This window comes from Eutrigla gurnardus (genome assembly GCF_963514095.1).
Source record: "Eutrigla gurnardus genome assembly, chromosome: 8".
NCBI classification, from domain to species: Eukaryota; Metazoa; Chordata; class Actinopteri; order Perciformes; family Triglidae; genus Eutrigla; species Eutrigla gurnardus.
In genome coordinates this window covers 12,197,551-12,213,682 of record NC_139922.1, presented here as the reverse complement: position 1 = coordinate 12,213,682, position 16,132 = coordinate 12,197,551, and the positions used below count along the sequence as shown (strand labels likewise).

The 16,132-nt window shown below is 45.3% G+C and overlaps 1 protein-coding gene across 2 annotated transcripts; it reads right to left on the bottom strand.

The window, feature by feature from the left end:
• Positions 1–4,928: 4,928 nt before the first annotated feature.
• Positions 4,929–15,545, bottom strand: adnpb (activity-dependent neuroprotector homeobox b). 2 transcript variants are annotated; one of them, XM_084014719.1, is made up of 4 exons: positions 14,952–15,545; positions 11,737–11,845; positions 9,144–9,236; positions 4,929–8,962 (listed from the first exon to the last, which is right to left on the bottom strand). In XM_084014719.1, the coding sequence occupies exons 2-4, from the start codon at positions 11,842–11,844 to the stop codon at positions 6,011–6,013; spliced, it is 3,153 nt and encodes a 1,050-aa protein (XP_083870845.1). In that variant the 5' UTR covers position 11,845; positions 14,952–15,545; the 3' UTR covers positions 4,929–6,010. The 2 variants fall into 2 exon arrangements, with proteins under 2 accessions (XP_083870845.1, XP_083870846.1); XM_084014720.1 differs by having other exon boundaries at positions 14,960–15,545.
• Between the last annotated feature and the right edge of the window lie 587 nt (positions 15,546–16,132).

Here is a 16,132-nt window from a genome sequence, read left to right as displayed (position 1 = left end):
TTTGGCTGGACAATAGAGGGCAAGCCCTATAGTGGCTCTGCAGCTGAGCAAGTAAGGAAGTAAGTAAGTAATTAAGTATCTGACTGATCAAATTGCACCATCGGCCATAGCCAATCACAAGGTAGCCATGCTTTAAAGCATACCCTGCTTTATGGACTATTTGACTAATTTACTAAATGAACATCATGCTGCATTGAAGAAGACTTGAAACTAGAAATTGAGACCATAAACTCATATTTACAATGTTTACTGAGATAATAAAGAAGTAAGGTCGTTTTCTCATAGACTTCCATGCAATCAGACTTCGCCGGATTTTTCACGACTTTAATCAGAGTCTCACTCTCCAACTTAAGAGGGTTCACATATTGGACTGTTCTTCTCTGGACTGTAATGAACCCTGACCCTCTCCAAGTCTGTCACAATTGCAACTTTGTGACTTCCTGCACTCCTTTATGTCTTCTAGTTATTCTTGTGTCATCTCCCCTCTCAGATCTCCTCATCTTTTCAATCTCACCGCCATCACAAATCTCTCTCTCTCTCTCTCTCTCTCTCTCTCTCTCTCTCTCTCTCTCTCTCTCTCTCTCTCTCTCTCTCTCTCTCTCATAATTGGCCACAGGTCTTGCCCTCTTTCTCTTTTCCCCGCTTTCTTTTCATTACCTTGCTTTTCTCTGAGTCATTCAATTTCATCAAATTCTTCTCATGAATCATTTGCACGGTGCGCGTGCGTGTAGCAAGGCCATTCTAACTGCAGGAGGCGCTAGCAGTGAGATAGGTGTGCAACCATCTCTCTCTGTCTCTCTCTCCCAAGTCCCCCCCTCTGCTGTGTCTGTGCCTCCCACCCCCTCCATCAGCCAGCACTGCAGAAGTGCTCCTCTTGTCTGCCCTGCAGTCTGCAAGTCACCCCCCCCCCCCCCCCCCCCCATCCTCCCCCTCCTGCCCTGTCTCTCTCTCTCTCTCCCTCTCTCTGTCTCTGTGCTGGTGTCATTGTCCTGGTTTGTGTGGCGCCCTGATCTGGATGACCTCTGGCGACATGCAATATTCAGAGGATGTGAAGTACATGATTACATTTTGTAGCCACAACATCACAGGCATCACTTCCACTGTCGCACACAAGTACAAATTTGTTATTATTATTATTATTATTATTATTACCCCCCACCCCCATGCTAAAGGGACTCTCGTGGCGGTTCCTGCCAGTTTCCTATGGGGGGCGCCATCAGTTACAACCTGCTTACAGCCCCTTCCTCACCTCACCTCCTCTAATCTGACTCCCTGATCTCCCCTCACCCTCTCACCCTCTCCCCCTCTGTATGGCGTTCTGATTGTCATGTGACCATGGCTCAGGTGGAGGCAAACTGACCTGTGGCCAGTTCAACCAATTAGCCTCCCCCCTGTTAAATTGACGTTCTGTTGTATCTCGGCAGCCTGCACCTCTTTGTGTCTGTCTGACTGCACACGCACACACACACGCACACACACACATACACGCGCACACACACACACACACACACACACACACACACACACACACACACACACACACACGCACACACCTCTCCTTGTCTCTCCTCTGGCTACAGGGGGCGCCATCTCAACACCACCATCAGCTCCCCTCCCCCTACTCCTCCTTTCTCTACTCCTTCCTCTCCCATTATTTTCCATCTCTCCTCCTCCTCCTCCCCCTTCTGCCCCTACCACTCCCCCTTCTCCTCTCCCTCCTTTTGCTTCTCCTTCCTCACACTCCCATCCCTCCCTGACTCCCTTTTTCCTCTCTCCCCAGCTCCTTTCCCCCACCCTTTCCCTCCCCCCCTCTCTCTTTCGCCTCCCCTCCCCTTCCCCCGTTGAAAGGCTGTTAAGCGCTCCTTCTGCACACAGCACTGCAGATGAGGCCTCCGCCTCCCCCACAGTCTGCCAGGCCTCTCTCACTCTCTCCTTCAGCCTCCCCCACCACTCCTTCCCTCCCTCCCTCTCTCTCACTCCTTACAACAGCATAGCAACACTGACTAGCCAGCCAAGGAGAGTCTTGCCTCTCTCACTCTCTCCCTCTTGCACTGGGGTAATTTCCCTCCATTTTAGATTCCTCCTCCCAGGGCAGCGAAGGATGGCACTCTAATTAAATACTCATATATATATAAATATATAAAATATATAAAGTGAATGTACGCATCTGACCTCACTTGGTAGAACAGTGCGACTCACAAGATCAAACTCAGTCAGACCTGATTGATCCCTACTCTTGGGGAGTGCCATTTGTCCATTGGTGCACCTCAGCAAAGGGTTAATAATATAGTGTCTCCACCCAATCTTATCATTAGTAACATTCAGACGGGCTCCATTTGCTGTAGTTGTATAACCAGAACACGCATTGTAGCTCTGTGACAAACATATCATTTATTCTGTTTCATGTTTTCTGAAAACACCTCAGAAAAGGGGCACGTTTAAACGAGGTTTACATCAAATGTGCAGCTTGCCACAGGTTTCATCTGGTCATGGAAACTGGACAGCATTGGTTTAAAGAGGGGATGAGGTCATGGTGAAAGGAACAATTCCTTAACCATCAGAGTAGTTTTCAATTATTGACTCCTTCAGCTGTAATGTCTGTGGTCAAAAATGATAAGGCTTCATCGAGCAGTGGAATCATCATTCTGCACAGTTAAAAAGCGAAGACTCGTTCTCCATTACACCAGAATACCGCTTTGATCTTGTGAGGCTAAAAATGGTGGGCAACTTAATTCCAGTTACCAAGCAATGCTGGATCTTACAGAATAGTCAAAGAAACAACTCACTTCATATCTTTACTGTGATAGTCCAACATCAGCATCCTCGATGTTGGGACAGAAGGACAATATACAGTGCTGTAAAAAAGTATTTCCCCCTTCTGATTTCTTCAAAGACAACACGAGTGAAAACAAAATATGTTTTTTATATGATTATTCCATTTATTAAGGTAATTAATTATTCCAAACCTATCAGCCATGTGAAAAAGTCATTTCCCCCCCGACCCCCCATGTTTTCTCCATTTGTTAATAATGGCTCTCATTGGTGTTCGCTGGAGTCCCAGAGCCTGGCTTTGTAACCATTTCTAGACTGATAAATGGCAACAATACTTTTAATCACAGCATCATGTGGTGCTTTTTGAGATCTTTTAGTTTAACATTGCCAGACAGGTTCTATCTAAGATTGAACAGGTAATCAAGTAATCATTCTTGGGCATGTCTTGTGAAATTGAACCCCAATTAAGTTCTTTTGGTTGATTGAGCAACCAAGGGGGAATTAATTATACACAGAGGGCCTGGTAGGGTTGGATATTTTTTCCCCCTTCAATAAATGAAGAATAATTTAAAACTGCATTTTTTTGTTCACTCTGGTTGTCTTTGTCTTACATTAAAATTAGTTTCATGATGTGAAACATTTAAGTGTGACAAATATGCAAAAAACAAAGAAATGAGGAAGGTTTGTGTCGATATGTTTATTCTAAAAGTTACGAGATTGATTTGTCAAGATAAGTCAGACCTGATTCATAAATGAAATATTCAATCAGCTAAGTTTATCTGTTCAGATTCAATTACATTGGGGGAAAGGATCAGTTTCATACCTGGAGATTGCTTTTCTTTCTTGCACAACAAATGAGAATACCATCAGACTTCGATGTTACTTATAGACTCAACAAAAGGGATCCATCTGGATTCTGGTGTGAAACTGTTAACAAACTTATCTTCATAATTCAAAATAAACTTGACAGCCAAGTGTTGAAGTAATCTTTGTAACTAATTGCATTGGTAGTGTGGTAGTTAAGGCAGCGAGGCCGTGGTAGCGACTTGTCGATCACAAGGTAGCCCCGCCCTAAAGCATTCTCTACTTTATAGTCGATTTAACTCCAAATGGCCTTATTTTCCTGTATAGAGGATCCAACTGATGGATCCGTCTTTGCCCAACTTATCCCAAGATTCATTGCAAACCAGTGTGATGATTGGATTATAATCAACATGACAACGAGCAATATGGGCGGGAGACGTGAGAAATACACGCTCACCTGAAATACATCATGTACCGATGGCGCCGGCGGTGAAGCATATCCTCCATCATAATATAAAATAAAAAGAATAAAATATTATCTCTGGTTCCATTTTAATAGGAAACATTAGCTACCTTTTCCAAGCTATTTCTTGTCAACCGCAGCACGTTGCTAGGCAACAGGAGCAGCAACGGTGGCACAAACAGTAAAACCCTCTGCAGATCAGACCTCCTCATTTTGTAGACCTCAAAGGACCCGGCCGACGTAGACTGCTGCCTCTGAATTGGGACACAGCTATTGTCATTGTTCCCAGTCTTGTCCTGTCCTTGAATAAAATTGTAGTTCATTATTGGTTTAAGCGTTTGAATGATCCCTCCCTCTGTACATCACTGCCTATTCCATGCAAATTAAACTGCAGCAGTTTTCTATGTTTTTCTAGTTGAGCAACATGTTTCAACGGTGCACAATGTTTTGAAATGGACATATTTGTTAACATTTTTGGTTTGTGACCCCGAAAAATGATGTAGTATCTTCTTGTGATCGCTCATCATGGGTTATGGACTTAGTGTAGCAGCTGTGAGCTGTGGCTTTTCTTTGTTGGATTTCATTGAAAAGGACATTTAAAGGCAACAATCTACAGCCCAATCAATAAGTTACTAGTAAACTAGTGCAAACACTTTGCAACAGGATGTTTGTAGTGTTTTGCTTGAGTTTCCCTCAAGTATTAATGGGATACTATTATAGCAACTAGCATGTAACGCAGTTTTTAAGAAGCAACTTTGAGGAGGAAGTACAGATTTTATATTATTCATATTCTAAAAGAAATAAGAGATTCAAAGCTTTGCCGATTCATTAATTATTTTCATCCCACTGCTCCTGACTTTACACAAAGACACTGGCATGGTCATTATTTCCGTGAGAAGCACAATTACAGCACTTTATTGTTCATAAATGCTTAAGTGAAAAATGAAAACATAAAACAAATACACACAATTCAAAGAACACAACTCTTTTTTTCAGAAAAGAAAAACAAAACAAACCCAATTGCTTTCGCTTGTGGATGTCAGTATGGTGGCTATTGTCCAGTCTTGTCTTGTGTAGCAAAGAAACATCACCAGGTTCAAAATTGTGAAAATGAAAAGCAAGTAGAGTACAGTCATGGCTAATGTGCATAAGGCTGCACAGGGTAGATGAAATGTTCCTTTAAACTGTAAGAGAATAAGAATAGCTTGGCACCACCATTCTTTCATAACAGAAAAAAAAATTAGAAAAATAAAAATCGAATCAAGTTTAAAGCAAAAATCAAATCAATTCTGTTATTTCATTTATATATAGATATATTATTTTGCAAAAAAACTAAGTTTTTGTTAAAAAATAAACTTAAACATACGAGAAAATACCAGCCACCAAAGCGACAACTATCGTTAAGCATACCAATGTAGAACATATGAGGCTACCTTACACACAGGTAATAGCAAATATTTAAGGGTACATGTACGGCAACATCTGTCCAAACATGTCTAAAAGACTGTACAAATGTACACTACCCATCTCAGTATAACTACATGAAAAATGATGGATTATCTGGTCAGTTTAAAAGCTTTACCTCACAACAACTCAATATTTTAAGCCAACCTTTCAAGTTTAGTGGCCAATCAACGGCAATAACTTCTTATCTCAATGTAATAAAGTATAGAGAAGTCAAAAAACCTATTTGTTTGGTGTGACCTCTCTATCGTCTTTGCGCCTCTCCTCCAACTTGCGGGAGGAAACATTAAAACTTTGTTCACAAATCTTTACATCAATCCTAGCTGCTCTTTGAGTCCTGCCTTTAAAAGGTCATTGGATGGCTTGTTTTGAGTTTCCACTCAAATAGTGTTCTCTCCTTATCGCTCCCTCATTCACAGATACCCAATGTAACTGGGCAGTGTCCTTCAGTTTGGGCGAGGCAGGTTTGTTGGCGTGGATCAATTTTAAAGTGTCTTTTGGATTTAATCAGACCTGCTGTTTGCCCAGCTGTGCCTCGTCTCTCCTGCTTCTTGCAGATGATGGGACAAACTTGGGAATAATGATGGGATGAGCGTCTCTTCCTTTAACAATCCCTGAGCCTTCTGCAGACCCGAAACCATTCTCATGTGCCTCTTCATCTTCATCGTCAACATCATCATCATCATCTTCATCGTCGTCGTCATCTTCGTCGTCTTCCTCGTCATCTTCGTCTGACAAATCATCTAGATTTGAAACAACCTTAGCTTCTGTCCCCGGCTCCAGTCTCTCCTTGGCTCCAGTAAGCAGTTTGTTACCATGGAGATGTACCTCTCCCTCTTGTTCCTTGTCGTCCTTCTGCTCCTCTTCCTCATCACTGTCAGAGTCAATGGCGATGGGCTCTGAAAGGTCTAGAGGTATTTTCTGTGGTAAGGTGCTGTTGATTGTCTTGGTTTGGTCTCTGCTCGGTGCAGATGGCGTCGCTTTAGTACCTTCCGCAGTCCCAGTTGGCTTTCCCTTCTGTGGTGGAGCCACGCCACCATTAGCAGCTACAAGCTCTTTATGTCGGCGGAGAGCTTGCTCCGACATGCCTATATGTTTCCTAGACGTCCGCCTCTTGCTATGCCTGCCCTCATACACGCCATCCTGTACGAACGCCAGCTCATGACTCACTTTGCTGAGCTCGTGCATACTGAACCCGAGCAACACGCTGGCATTCTGGGTTTCGCATTCCTGTACGCATTTCCTTCTTTTGTTGCCGAAGTGGCTGGAGATGTCCGACTTCCACAGCCACAGACTGGCTGCCAGCTTCTCCACCTCCCGCCGAGTGGGATACGGCGCTTGGTTAAAGTATTGCGTTAGAAATGCCTTTCTGGATTCGTATGACTCATTTTCATGTCCTTTGGGGTCAAGAGCCAGAATTACCGGTTCATCAGGATTTTCTACAAACACAGATGGACCGTTACTGTCCCGTGGGTGGGCCCTTTCGCCAGGGGGCCTCCTTCGTTTTGGCGCACTAGTGTCAGAGCTATCAAAGCTGGCCCGTTTGAGGGTGCTGCTTTGGGCCTGGCTGACCCGGGAAGAATGAGCTACCCGGCTATCCTGCCCGTTTTGGGTTTTCCCAACACCTCGACAGTGCACCAAGTGCAGAGTGATGGTGGAGGCAGTCATGTTACTTGTATAAACCCCCAAACAGTGAATACACTTGTAGGTCAGTTTTTTTTCTACAGGGTGGACTGTCTGAATCACCTGGTGCCTCTCTCTCAAGTGGTGGGCCAGTGAGTCGGAGATCGGACCTTTCAGGATGGAGAAGCAAAGAGGACACAGTGTCTTGCCTATGTCTCTCTTGTAGGGCACAGATGCCTGTGGAACACTCTTGGCTGGTGCACTGTCAGGCGTTTTAGGTGGGTGCGGTGGCATAAGCCTCTTGCCTGATATTAGTGAGGCAGGTGATGCAGAATTATTGTTTTGAGCGTGAAACGCCACCGACTCCTCTGGAGCGTCTCTCATGTTGTAGGTAGTGACAATCAACTGAACATTCTTGGGATTGCCCTGCTGCAGAGTGAGGTCAAAGGTCAAGGGAGAATCTGTGCGTGGGCCAATGCTCTCGTCTGGGTGCGACAGCCGCATGTGGGCCACCATCTTCTCAACATCATTGAAGGTTGCGCGGCAGTGCGGGCAAGACAGACCGTGGATCAGCATGTGGTTTAACAATGTGTCACTGGGGAGATAGCGGTTGCAGTAGAGACACTTGCTGGTGAAGTTGTGGATCTTCATGATGTAGTTGGCGACAGCCGGCACCTTCTCCGCTTTGTGCTCCTTCTCAAAATGAGAACTGTAAACGTTCTCAGGGAAGAGCTCATTGCAGATTGTGCAGATTTTCCACTTCTGGGTGTAGGATGTGCCTAGGACTGAGGAGCCCCCTTTCTTGGCCGTGACAGAGGCTACAGTAGTAGCTGCCGCCTGGACACGTGAACCCAAGGGGTTGGATTTGAGTGAAGAAGAGGCATTTAGCATAACTGGACTCCGCAGGTTGCCGCCCGAAATAAGCTGCTTTGCGGCATGAGACTGCTGGGGAACAGAAACCTGGGCGTTCCCTGGTAAAGTGACCCTCACTTGCTGGCTGCCAATGGAGAACGACTGGGTGGTCCCAGCCTTTAACCGTATTCCATCATGTTTCATCCCAGATAGAAGACTTTGAGCACTGAAGCCAGTCTTTGATGAGACAATAACTCTACCCAGCTGCTGTGAGCCAGTAGGCCTTGTAGTGGCCATTACTGCACCTTTGGGGCCCATCCCAATGATGGTCTTGTCCCCCAGGGTCTTGGGGGGGATCATGATGATGGGTTTGGGACGGGGGACTATCACACTGGTATGTCCTATCATTGCAGTCACCTGGTAGCCAATCCTCTCGTGGTCCTCAATGACGTGTTGGACAAGTGCCTCGTAGGTCCTTGGAACAAACAGACACTTCTTGCAGTGAATCTGGTTACTGTTAACATTGTTTGTGTTGTGACTGTCGGAGCCACCATTGTGAGCATTTGTCTTCTCCCCTGGTTTTACAATATAGGGCTGGGCCACTTGCTGGAAGTGTTCCCGGTAGATGTGCTTTCGCACTACATTGTACAGAGGGTCCCTGTAGGTACACTTCTTGCAGTAGTACACCGCCTGTTCCACACTGTCCCCAGTCCTTTTCAGCACCCCGTCCTTCATCATGATCCCACCAGCTCCCGCAACCATTCCACCGGGGCCCTGCCGCACAGTGCTGTTAGGCATGTGGAACAGTTTGATGTGCGTTTCCAGAGTCTTTTTGTTACCATTGTAAGTGCAGTAGGGGCAGTTGAGCAGAATGTTGTTCTCAAAGTCCTCGCTGTGGACGTTGCGGAAATGGCTCTTGTATGCAGAGAAGTACTTAGATGAAAAGAGGCAGCCAGTGCAGCAGAAGGGCTTTGATCTGTAGTCCTACAGACACAAGGTGGAAAAAAGAAGAAGCTTAGACTTGAAAAGTTCTTTGTATAAAGGAATTAAAGTTATTACCATTGTAGCATTATATACTTTGTGTTTGTGGCATGAACATAATAATAATTAAAAACAGATATTAGTGTTGTAAAAAACAGGACATTTATGCGAGTGCATCACACACCTGGACTTTGGTATGTGATGGTTCCCACATGCACACATCTTCCCAGGTAGTGTGCTTTATATACACCTCTGGAGGAATGTAGTCTTTATAGTCCTAAAAAACAAGGAAATTAAGATTAATATTTGATGATGATGAAACAAAGGGCTCAATCACAACTTGCTCCTTGTCCTGGAGAGAATACAGACAGAAAAATATAAAAGGATTTTACAACAACAGACTATTAGCCTTCATTGGTTGGAGCTAAATAAATAAAAATAACATTTTATTACAATTACATTATGTATATATATATATATCAGATAAAATCAGATGAGAATTTATCTGGTAGTGTATGCAAACCTGAAAATCCATTGGTTCATCACTACAGATGTTGAATCATTTCAGAATCTCTACAGATCTTAACAGAAGTTAACATGTATTGTATGCTGTAATGCTGTAGTACAGGTGCATGTGTAAGTACAACCCTTTATTTTGAAAGGGTTCCTAAAATAACCTATTCCTGCAAGCATTTATTTTGTTAGTGCCTGTTTAATGGTTTGGGTATTTTATTTTGAACCCCTTCTGGCAAAACAGGAAGCAGGTGCAAATCTCTGAGACATAGTAAACTGACTCTGTATGTAAAAGGTCTGATCATTGGTAGTGTGTACGGAAGGAAAATGTGTTTCGAGGAAAATAATCTGTAATAAAAGCATTACATCATGGATTATTAAGCACCCAGCTGTTATATTGTGCTATGACCATGTTTAGTGACATCTGATCGTATTACCGGTAAAAGGGTCATTGAATGCATCAATGTTGTAACAGGATGCCAATGTTAGCTTAAAGGTAATGGCTAAATGGCTCGGCAGTATAGTTTTGCTAATGGTAGCTTTACAGTTTTTTATGTGCTTTCAATAAAGGATATATGTGAGTGTAAATGTATGTATAGTTAAATGGCATTAATGAATTAATGTTTATATCTGTAAGAGCTTGTTCATGTTTTTTTTATTTATTATCTGTCCTGTAGCTCTTTACAGTGGCACTGCATTCTTAGGAATGGTTGTGAAGGAAAGGACATTTGTGTTGAAAATAAAAATAAATGGTTCTGGAAAGTTCAGTAAGCTTTAGCATTGGAGAATGAATAAATACATGGGAAATACATTAATTGGTGTGTTATAGACATTTTATGTCATGGTTATCGTGACCAAAATAATTGCAATTCACGATATTATCCCAATAATCATCAAAATATGTTTAAAACTCAGTATAGCACGAAAACATACTTTAATCACTTAACCTCACATTTTTGTTAAGAAACAATATGTTTATTGCATCACAGAGAGACCACTTCTTTCTTGTTTGTGAACATCCATTAAGTGAAAAACAAATAAACAATTTTAAATAAGGTAATCATAAATGATAGGTCTCCCTGCATAAATAAACAATAAAAGAAGTCAACATGTGTGAGTCTGTTTTTTTGGTGACATGATATTTCCTGTATTTCTTAAAATCGGACTGTAATTTTTACTTGTCTACCATGATAGCGAACTACAACAGCTTTGTCAAGTCACATGTAAAGATATTCCCAATTATCCCGAGAATTAACATTATTTCACAGGGTTACAACTGTACTGTTCCCAGCTTTCCTTTGTCCTCTGGGACAAATGTTTACTTTACATTAAGGCTGGAAATTAAATCAATACGTATCTGTGGATACAGATTCTGACTTATAATGCTCATGTGTAAATGAAAGACAATTCAATTATTTCTCAAACCTTTCAAACATTAAGAACTGTGACAGAAGGCCCTTCTAACCCCACCCGATCTGTTGTACTTATCGTGCCCTCGATGCTGAATTTTGTCAGGTCTTTGGTTTCTGCTTTTAAGGCTGAAGAGCATATTTTTCCTACATTAAGTGAGATAAAACAGAATGAGTACAGGGTGTCGATGAGGGTAATAACATTAATCTGTGGGCCAATTCGTTTTATTACATTAGTCCAGGTCATAGAATCTTAGCACCACACATTCTCTCACATTTATTATTATGCAGTGTCGGGCACGCCATTTAGGCTCGACACATCAACGAGGGTCGCGAGTGTCCACACAGCCAAAGTGATATCACACAGTCAGGTTTTGCCTGTCCGTGCAATGTTTTCTAACTGAGCAGAGGTGGATGGGCAGAGTAAATGGCCTGTTTGCTGCGAGGAGAAACCTGCACGGAGTCTAAAGAATCCAAACGCTTCCTTGTCACAATTCCTTGTCAGCTCAAGTCTGTGTGACCGTCCTTGAGGAAAGTAATGATGAACCTTACTTCCCGCACTGAGACAAACAGAAGAGCAATCTCAGTTCCAAAACTGACATTATTAAACCAAAACAAATGTCCCATATGTACAGCCAATCTACATATATGTAAACAAGAAGTATTCTCAAACATGAAAAAGATGATGATAGGAATATGAAATTGAAGACAATCAAAGTCATATTTGGCAATCTCAATGAAACTCTGGGGATTGTATAGACTGCTCTCTGAAGGCAAAGCCATCACCACAAAGGCACAGTAGAACAGGGCATGGGTCATCGTCATTATAAAAATACCAAAGCCCGCCACGCTTACCTCTATGTGATCTCGACAGAACTCCAAGCCGATATCTCCCAGGACCTTCTTGACATTTTTCCTCGCTTTCCGCAGACTGCCCAGGTTATTGACAGGGAGCTGGAACATTCTGAATAGAAAAGACATATACAACAGCATGTTATTAACAAGCATAGGGTACAATTTGGACAGGTGCCTGTAAACCAAATCAGGAACCGTTATGAACAGTTTGCTGAAAAAGGGCATTTAACTTGACTTAACTTGGCCCAGTAGAATGCCTAAAAGGGAAGCCTCAACAGCAATGCCTTTCAGACAGGGAATACACAGCATTTGTTAAAGTAACGACCTTTTGACATTTATATAGAGTCGTCTGTTACGAAAATCTCCTTTGTGGCTTTACTTGGTCTACAGCTGGGCCTGAAAGTAACAGTTGCTAATGGCAACCGATTATTGGCCCTCTTGTTGACATTGGCAACCACTTTTTAACATTTAAAAAATAAAGGACAACAAACAGCAAAATGTGCACCCCAGTCTCTGCAGCTGTATGTGAGATGGGGTTTCAGCTGTGTCAGCAGAATCAAGGCAGATTGGAAGTCATCTCTGAAATTAGAGATGACAGACACACTTGTGTTGGTGTCACTTGAGAGACCCACAGTCTAAGACTTCAATGTTGAAGGGCCAGTGGATCTGTGGTGGGAATTGGCTGATTAAATGTTCAAATCAGAGCTCCATGTAGTGAGGTCAAAGGTCACAGATGTTCGATGACATAAAGGTAGCCCGGTTACAACAATCAGCACAGTCCCAAACAACTAATGTGTTCACACCTCAGCTTATTTCCCTTCTAGAAAATACAAACCATGGAGGGGAACTGGGAGCGTGTGGTTCCACCAAATGTTGGCCTAGCGAGCCGAGAAACCTGGAGACATTGCTGCCCATCCGCTTGCCCGTCTCACTGCCTTGCCTGTCTGTCTGTCTACCAACCATTCAGAAATGTCCAAGTGCTAGAGTGAGTGAAAGAGACACAAACCCAAGCCCACTTCCTCCCTCGGTCTCTCTTTCCTGCTTCCTCCCATTACTTGCTGATGGCGCTAGAGAGGAGCTCCATTATGTAAGCCTCCCTATACTCCGCCTGCCCCCTTTTTCTCCCTGCCTCGCAATACCATCACAGAATGGCGCCTCCTATTGAGTCAGCAGCAGCCTCTACAATATGTCTGCAGTGGAGGGGGAGGGGAGGGAGGGGAGGAAGGGGAGGGATGGGAAGGAGGGATGTAGGAAGAGAGGAAGGGGAGGGACAGAAGGAGCGAGAGAGATCAGTGAAGGGGGAGGGGAGTGTGAGAGAGGATGAGGTGGGGGGTGAGGGAGGTAAGAGCAAGGGGAGGGAGAGACAGGGGAGGGAGAGAGAGGGGGGGAGGGAGGGAGAGAGAGTGGAGGGAGGGAGGGAGGGAGGGAGGGAGGGAGAGGGTTGTGAGAGAGAGAGAGGGGAGGGAGGGAGAGGGTTGTGAGAGAGAGAGAGGGGAGGGAGGGAGAGGGTTGTGAGAGAGAGAGGGGAGGGAGGGAGAGGGGAGTGAGAGAGAGAGGGGAGGGAGGGAGAGGGTTGTGAGAGAGAGAGAGAGAGAGAGAGAGAGAGAGAGAGAGAGGGGAGGGAGGGAGAGGGTTGTGAGAGAGAGAGAGGGGAGGGAGGGAGAGGGGAGTGAGAGAGAGGGGAGGGAGGGAGGGAGAGAAAGGGGAGGGGGAGAGAGAGGGGAGGGAGAGAGGGGGAGCCAGGGTAGGAGTGTGAGGGAAGAGAAGAGAGGAAAGGAGAGAGGACAGAGAGTGACGGAAGTGGAGGGGGGGAGGGAGGGGATGGGGAGGCAGGCAGGTCGGACAGACAGGCTCAGAGGAGTGGGAAGGGAGGGAGGGAGGGAAAGAGGCTGGCGGGGGGGGGGGGGGGGGATGGAATAGGGTGAGAGGAAGAGGGGGCGATGGATAGGCAGGGAGGGGAGGGGTGGGAGGAAGAAAGGGAGGGAGAAAAAAAGCCAAGGAGAGGCCGAGTAGGAGGCAAGGGAGGGAGGGAGGGAGGGAAGGAAGAGGAGAGGGAGGAGAGGCTATAGGAGGCTGCTCTGCTCTGCTGTGGGCTGCTGGCAGAAAACAGGTTTCCCACTTCGACTGCGTGGAAGAAGAAAAAAAAGAAAAAGAAGAAGGCCTATGAACCTTCAACCACAGATCTCCTCACGCTCACTAGGACATGATAAGCCATGTCTGGTTGACTACCAGCGTTCAGAGGGAGAATCTGGTGACATCCATTTAGTCACACTGAAAACAGAAAAGTTTGGGATGCTAAAAAAAAAAAAAAAAAAGCCACTGGGGTTGGATGAGTCAGTGTGTTCAACACCTGTCTGCATCCCTGAGCAATACATGTCTGTATATAAGGCTCCTTCTGTGAGGGGTTGATGGTGCTGAGCATGATCAGAATCTGACACTTTTCCTGACCAAGTGACAGACCCCCCCCCCCCCCCCCCCCCCCCCCATCAAACACGAGGTGAGAGTGCATCATAACCCCGGCATCACCTGGCCGAACATGTTCCCGATCACCTCTGATATTCAAAAAGGGAAATTTGCATTGTGACAATAAAAGAGTGTATGAATCCTACGCCACGATCGGTCCGTGGATGTGTATCACGTGTGGCCAAGACGAAACTCTCCGTACAGTAACAGTGCAGCTACACTTTAAATATTCATAGCGTTTCTCGCATTGAAAAACGTTGACTCGTGAGCTCCGCCGCGGGAGGCTTGGCCGCGGACACGAGCCGAACCGTGCGGTTGGGTCAGGGAATCTGATCTGTGATCAACATCTGGCAGTATCACAGATCGATGGGGTTTGTCAGGGAGCTTGCTGCCGCTGACAAAGAATGGGGGGTACACACACACCGCGCTGAGTTAGCATGCTAAGCTAGCCAACTCGCATCAACAACACGGGCTGTTCAGAACTAACGCCGTTTCTCCCCTTAATTTCCCCACAAAGGGTAGTCGCTTCTGTTAAACCTGGGCGGTTGTAAACAAGCCAAGCCGGGGAAGCGATTCCACTCGAGGTTACGTTGAGCCTCCGTGACTTACAGAAACACAACGTTAGCTGTATCCACAGCCAAGTTACCTTAGCTGTAACGTTAGTTACACACCACCTATAGCATCCCGCAGGTAGCCAACGGCTAACGGCCAACTCTCCCACTTTGATGGTTACGACCAACGTTATGACGGACAAGTTTACCTGCTTTCACATCCAGCGCTGCCGTCCGAGTAAAAGGTGTCACCTCGGGATGACAGAGAGGCGACGTGTGGACACTTTCACGGTCCTCCAGAGATCTCGGTAATGCCCGTTCAGGTGACAACTCTCTACGTGGGGTAGAACCAGCCTCCCGGCCGTCGGTCTACCCTCCGAGCTGGACTCTCCCTCCCCGAGAAGGGCTATCCTCGTCCCTCTGGTCAAACGGGAACAGAAACCCGCCGAGCCTTATTAGACAATTAAAACCTCCATTCCCCGGAGTCGTGAAGGCGGACCCGTGTCCTAATGCTGGGAACAAAGTACCGGCGGACTCCCTCTTTAAAATTGCTTGCTTGAACTCTGACTATGATTGCCTGGCAGTCGATAACGTTTTGCTCATTCTTTTCTCTGACAGACAATACACATCCAGCCTAGAAACTACCCTATCCAAAATGGCGCAAATAAAAGGGGCGGAAGTGACATCTACTTGATTAGCATAAATAATCTCATTGTGAGATCCTCGCGAGCCCGGCTCATTAAATCTCTTAATTGGTCTGTCAATCAATTCGACCAATTAAGCAAACGAGACATAAAAGAATAAAAAAAATAACCTACCTCCTCCTTCCAAAACTGCAGAAGGGGGTCTTTGGTTTCTGTCTTCGAGGCTGAGGTAAACAACCCAACACAGCAGTGGCGGTATATGGCCGACAGCGGGCGTCCTTCTTGAGTGGGGCTCTCCGATGTAGGCGCATGCGTAGTTTGGCTGCATCTGGCGCCCCCCCCCCCCCCCCTCTCTCCCCCTCTCCCCTGCGGAGGATTGGCTGCACAAACTGGAGTAGTATCAACGTTTGGGCCAACGGTAGGTGGCGCTGTACTACACTACCGCTGGTAAATGGCCAACTCTACCAAACAGACCGGGACTACTTTCCTCCGCGTTGCTTGGTGTGGTGATGCCCTAAGAACAGTACTGTACATCCGCTCTCAATATACTGTGCCACTTAATTTAATCCTTGGCCCATTATCCCCTCATCATCACTTCCTGTTAATAGAGGTTTTTCTATTTTCTTATAATGCGATAAATAGTACTTGAGTGACTCTTGGTTTGCTCTGTGGTTGTTTCACTTGTTAATTAATTTAGGAATATACAACATATAACCTGATTTTGATGCAAGGTCCCAC